At 32.3% G+C, this 6,391-nt stretch overlaps 1 protein-coding gene across 1 annotated transcript; it reads left to right on the top strand.

The window, feature by feature from the left end:
• Positions 1 to 5,944, top strand: LOC132545845 (ectodysplasin-A-like). The gene is made up of 7 exons (XM_060209516.1): positions 1 to 93; positions 538 to 661; positions 1,007 to 1,189; positions 2,684 to 2,718; positions 3,276 to 3,342; positions 5,144 to 5,271; positions 5,666 to 5,944. Exons 1-7 carry the CDS (start codon positions 1 to 3, stop codon positions 5,942 to 5,944), a joined length of 909 nt encoding a protein of 302 aa, XP_060065499.1.
• The last annotated feature ends 447 nt before the right edge of the window (positions 5,945 to 6,391 follow it).

The raw sequence follows: 6,391 nt of genomic DNA, 5'->3' as shown, positions 1-6,391 counted from the left end.
ATGCTTTGGTCAGCGCGGGAAATTGTCATCCTAAAACAAGATCAAGAACTATGCAGACAGGAAGGAGGGCGAGTGAGCGCACCTGTAGAAAAGGTAAACAAATATGGTAGCCTAGGCCTCATTTTCGTATGTTGTATCATAAAGGTGCATAATAATAGGTAAATATTAGCCATATACGACAGCTCGTATGTGTATTAAAATAGACATTGCATGAACTATCACTTCGCTTCCAGTTAAAATAAATGCATTTGATTAATTGCAAATTAATTTAACGTATAATTAATTTGCGAGTTATCAATGTATGTCATGATATAAAAACATATTTCCTCCCGTCGGCGAAATATATCAAAAATAGATTGTCTTGTTATCGCTTTGGTTTCAAGTTATTTACCTCTATATTCCAGAAAATTCAACTTAAAGATAACGCTGAAGATCTCTGTGGGTCAGGTTTGATAAAGTTTTTAGATTAAAAATCGATAACAGATTTGTTTTTATCTGCTGTTTAAAGCATTGTTTCTTTGTTCATTTTAACTTTAGACTGACGATGGATCAGTAAAAGTGAAAACCGAACCTACCATCATCAATAAATCTTTAGAGGGTAGAATCCAACTACATCGCATAACACGTGCCACCGATCCTGGTAAAAGAAAAAAGAAGTCGGGTACATGCCTTTACTAACCTTCCACGTCTCATCATGCAATTTTTAATAATGAAAATGGCTTCATTAAACTAACATAAACATTTAATTCATCATCAATTTTGATATTAAAAAAATCAATGCCTAAAACCGCTGGTGTAACCATTAACCATTATATCATTGTTGAAGAACAAAGTGCTTGACATCTACCCATCACTTTACCGAGTGTCTGTTTTGGTTATTGAAGAACAAATGGGTTATTGAACATAGCAAATTATGATGGTGATTGTTAATAAGAAGCAATCGATAAAGGTATTTTATTGTAACTATTTAAGCACTGAGATACTCATAGTGAAATATAATTAACAGGTAAAAGATCACGATGTGCTAAAAAGTGCCGTAAGGGGCCCAGAGGTCCACGAGGTCCACGAGGTCCAAAAGGTCCAAAAGGTCCATCCGGCGGCCCGGTAGGTCCACCAGGGCTTCCGGGTCCTCCAGGAGTAACAGGATTACCAGGAAGTGAGGGGGCTCCGGGTAGTATAGGACTTCCCGGTAAGTTAGCATTGTACTGATCTTGCGTTTAAAAGATAAAAAAAAAAAACGAAAACAAAGAAAATGTAAGAAAAAATAACATTTAACTGAACATAGGTAATTCAAATAAATATTTCATACTTCATACACAAGTTACCTATACAGCAATAATTGTACATGGTTTATTCACAAAAAATATCTAATAATTCTGATACTAGTGGCCAATATCCCTTGAAATGTGCTTCAAATATTCCAAAAATATTATATAATTCTGATACAAATAAATTTAACTTTCAATTTTTGTTTAATCGTTTCATTTCTTGTTTCTTCAGCGTATGTTACTACACATTTATCAAAAGACTTAGAAAGATTTAACAAAATGAGCTGAACCAATTTATAATGATAATACACAAAACAATAATTCAACGTCGGTTTATGAACACTTCCATAATCTATTACATGGTAGTGCAATTAATAAGTGATATCAAGTCATGATCTGTTAAATATTTGAACCTATTAATATTATTACTATGAACAATGCAATGTTGAATTTGTAAAAGGATCAAATAGCCTTTTGCCTATTAACCAAAATCATTATTAATTTTTAAAAAATGTTCAAAGACAGAAGGAAAACTTCTACTGAAAAAAAGGTAATGTCTGTTATAAAAGAGGTTTTTCAACATAATAATGAGGTGCGTCGAATGCAAGAAAGTGAATTTTCTTTCATAAAAGTGTTGGATAAACATTTTAATTGGAGATCAAATTTAGTAATAAATTATATAGTTTTCGGTAATATATTATTAAAAATAAGTATAATACAGATATTTGTGTCTTGAATACGTATTTATACAGCGTGTCTTATATAAGATAGTAAAAAAGACACGCAAGTGAATATCACCTTTTCATGACTTAGAGTGAGATTCAGTAGAGCTAAACAATTAATTAAACTGCATTATAGTCCTTCTATGACTCGTCAGTAAAGCTAAGTGCCTAAATACTATACAGAGGGCTATAACACACTGTAGTCAACACTAGATATATCATTTTGTAAACAAAACCTTTATAAACGATGTCAATAGCAATATTATCAGCTAGATATCAATAAACTAAACACCAACATAGCACATACAGTTACCACGTACATAAGTTCTGTTTATACCAATGTTTAGTATGCTGATCACGCGCACTACCAATCGACTTCATATCAATCTACTAAATAAGTAAAGTAAACGGTTTTTAATATACCAATTAGCAATCCATTAGACACAGTGTTTCTTTTCATTCAGTATTAATGATTTTGATTTAATTTGTAAGATAAATGTATTCAATATTCTAAACAGCGATAGATTATTAACAGTATAACAAATAATAACAGAATTGATACTATTCCACCATCAGGAGACCTTGTTGAAAACAATGAAATACGTTCAATGATATATACAATATGGACTGTATTTTTATATACTGAAACGCAACACTTGCAATAACAATACATCGTATAGTGTTGTATTGTAGGTATAAAGGGTGACAAAGGCGATCCTGGGATGTCGGTAAGTTGTAGTTTCAGATCTATAAGAAAAGGCTATTGTATGTCATTATATGGAGAACATAAAATTAATAAATAAAAGAATTGAGCAAGAGAAACACAATAAAATATACCGTTCAATACTTGATTCGAATTCGCTTTAATATACTTTGAGCTTTGTCGTCCTGTGTTGTACGGAACATAGAATATCTACATCTAGTAGCTACAGGCGATTTAAATAACTAAATAGAAAATGATTAATAAATAACTAAATATAAAAAATAAATAAATAATAGATAAATAAATGGTAGCCATAACAAATTTTACAATTTAGATGGTAAAGTGCACTTAACTCGTTCCTAAATAACTAAGTAATTATTAAAATAAGGCAATCCAACTGATACAGTCTCCGTCGCTATATACCTGTAGTATAGTAAGCGTAACACGTTAGACTAAATACTAGTATTACGAGACAAACTCGGACACATTCATTAAAAAAGAAATATTTAGAAATCAAGGACCAACAATAAAATCTCTGATAATATGTAAACCTTATATTAAACCTTCTTTTGTTTATTCAAGGTGACGGCCTTCGCTGCTCATTTTATACCAGATCGACTTCATCGTGAGCTCTCAAGCGTAGACTCTGGTGAGTTTAGGGAAATGTGAAGGGAAAAATGTTTGCTAAATAATTCAAAGTTTTTTAAATGAATAACCTCACAACAGAAACACTCTGTTATTTTTAGGTTCCTATGTTTCTTTATTTTGAAAAGTTGTATAGATGGAAAAAAAGTTTTCCAAGGAAAAAACTGCACAAAGACAGGAGTAGAAAATTTCTGTGAATTTTCTCATTCTGTGGTGATGTATGCGATATATTTTCTATTGAAATTTCTAAGTATTAATTTTAATTTTGACCCGTGAAAAATACTAACAGGAAATAAAGAGACATCGTCACACATGATAAGGTTGTTGGACCTGTTACAGGAAAAAAGGTCTTGATATTTTTATAGAGTGAAGTATACTATACTTGGAAGGACAACTCATACTGAGAGTCACTACGTGCTCTCCATTACATAAGATTCTATTTATAAATGTAGTATTTATAGTTAGGGGCGTTACCTCATATCTTGTATACACTTGTTTGTGTGACGTTTTTCGTTTCCCGTGATAAAGATAAGTATCATAATTATAAAAACTCAAAACAAACAATAGAGTTCATAGGACTACACATGCTTACTGCAAGATATTATTCACAAACCTGTAAACATTTCGGTCGACTATCCAAATAAAACTATTGTTTTAAATGTAATTATTGAACCATTAAGCTAACAATACACCACCATACCTGGTGCATGTATATGTGTATTGCACAACGAGATGACATGCAGCTACCCCTGGCAGGTAATATGTGTTACGGTAGAATGCAAAGTAACCATACAGCTGATAACCTGTCTGTTCTTGTTAACATATCTACCGTGACTTTGATATAAAATATTTAAATTATGTCTCACTGAAGTCAGTCTACAGACTAAGTTCTTATTGACGCACAAGTACAGACAGTATTGCCTCACTCTAGACTGTTTTGTTTTTTAGATATTTTTCTTGAAAAAATGAAGATAATGTCCTGCGACCTTAGTCAAGATTATATCTGTTTTTGTTTCTGTTTACAATCAGCTTGATTAGAAATATACTTCATTGATATGACATTAAACACTTTTGACCGTTTCACAGACTAAACGTATAAATCTCATGTTCGCCATACTAGACAAAACTATGTCATATTGTTCGCTATAGAAATAGCAAGTCATTGATGTACAATATTCATGTCTAGATTGTTGACTTGTATATAGATTAACAACCAGTATTTTATCTGTTGCTGTTGCAACCGTGTGTTACTGATCTCCTAATCAATTTAAGATGACCTTTTCATAAATTGCACTATAGCAAGTTTTATATCTAAACAAGAAACAGGTTCATATCTATATATCAAGGGAACTACAATTACTATCGAGGGGAATGACATTTTTAATTTCACGTTTACAAAGAGCAGGTTTTGCATTGATGTGTTTGTTATGATTCCTAATTTAGGGATTCAGTACGGTAAGAATACACATGTAATATATATACTATTTATTACAATATACAGAAACATCATTATAATTCCTTTTGGTATTCATTGGTTTCTAATTTTTTTTTACTATATTTTCGTTATTAACGCATGTGGTGTTGTATTTCCAGCTCGGACGAGGTGTGAGGACAAATGGGGAGGGAGATACTGTTTTGCCTCGTACACATTCTACAGTAAAAGTAAGCATTCTTCGCCAGAAGACGAAAACTTAACTTAAAACAAAAAGTAGATTTTGCTTATCTGAAACATAATATTATCATCCTGCTCGTAGTACAGAAGAGGAAATAGCATGCTTAATAATACATGTTTTTCTGTTTGTCAGAAACTAACCAAGTAATGGAGTTCCTGTCAACTCAATCCCTCGGAAACTGGATCAAGTCACCAATAGAACGACTTCACAATGGCAAATTTAGAGTGAAGTTCACGGGAGTCTATCTGCTCTATCTAAACGTATGTAGCTTTTGTTTATTATACAATGTTTGCTTACGTTCCTCAGTTTTATAAAAACAAAACAAAAAAACGTGGTTTGAACATGAAAACACATGAAAGACATCTACATGCAATGTTTTATGACGAATATACTTGTAAAAATATAGATAAAAAATTACTTAAAGCACTTGCCTGAAGAAATGTTTTGTAGCTGTTCGTGTTGTCACTGACCGCTGAAGATGCGAATCAAGCAATATGTACATAGATACCTGTTGATGCAGGCAAGGCAAAAATATGGCTCTAACAAAAACATCTAATTGTATATTAAATTAGATCTCTACATCAGACGAGACCATACTATTCTTGTAAGATAGCTATACTCGTGTCTGAACCTTACTTTGGTGACCTTTTGCAGGCCCAGTTGTATGTTTATGATGTTCATTATGCGGTGGCGTTGTATATTGGTGCGATTGACACGGACCCAGACCTTATGTGTTCGGTTGCTACGGAAACGATTCTACCCCATCAAGAGGAAACGAAATACAACAACGCTAGGACAAAATCATGCTCGACTGTAGGCACGTTCCATATAAGAGCTGGCCAAGAAATAGCTGTGGTCATGCAGGAAACACACAGGGCAATTCTTATAAAGGATGGCACGAACTTTGGTGCTATTTTACTAAATTCTGGCTGAGTGGAATATATTTTTGATGCTTGTTACACATGAATTGTATTATTGGAAAAGTATTCCTAACCAGTAGCATTTTAACGTATCTGGTTTAATCACCGTACTTTTTGTTAACTTAAATAACGCATTTTTCAGTGGTTATTGTTGCCAAAATCAATACACAGGAAAATCCAGTTCATGGAACAAATTGAGAAGAAAAACTAAATATTGCACAGAATGTTACTGGAAAAAAAAAGTATGAATCTCATTCAAAACAATGATATGATTTTGAAAAATAAAAAAAGATATTTGCAATATCTTGTAAAATTAAAAGTGACTGCAGGACAAATGCATCATTTGCTATACAAACACACCAAGTCGAAAGGAATGGTTCAAACTCAACAATTAAGGTCGACTTACGATTATCATCTAAAAAACTAAACAGAATATGTTGTTGTTTGTTACTCATATAAC

This window comes from Ylistrum balloti, unplaced genomic scaffold (genome assembly GCF_031769215.1).
Source record: "Ylistrum balloti isolate Yb309-2 unplaced genomic scaffold, AGI_CSIRO_Ybal_v1 Utg369858, whole genome shotgun sequence".
NCBI lineage: Eukaryota > Metazoa > Mollusca > Bivalvia > Pectinida > Pectinidae > Ylistrum > Ylistrum balloti.
This window is presented reverse-complemented; position numbering and strand designations above follow the sequence as displayed.

Excerpts from the sequence above, each read along its gene's own strand:
- LOC132545845 (XM_060209516.1), top strand. The coding sequence starts at position 1 with ATGCTTTGGTCAGCGCGGGAAATTGTCATCCTAAAACAAGATCAAGAA. Across the intron at positions 2,719-3,275 it reads AAGGCGATCCTGGGATGTCG|GTGACGGCCTTCGCTGCTCA; the intron begins GTAAGTTGTAGT and ends TGTTTATTCAAG. Across the intron at positions 5,272-5,665 it reads TCTATCTGCTCTATCTAAAC|GCCCAGTTGTATGTTTATGA; the intron begins GTATGTAGCTTT and ends GACCTTTTGCAG.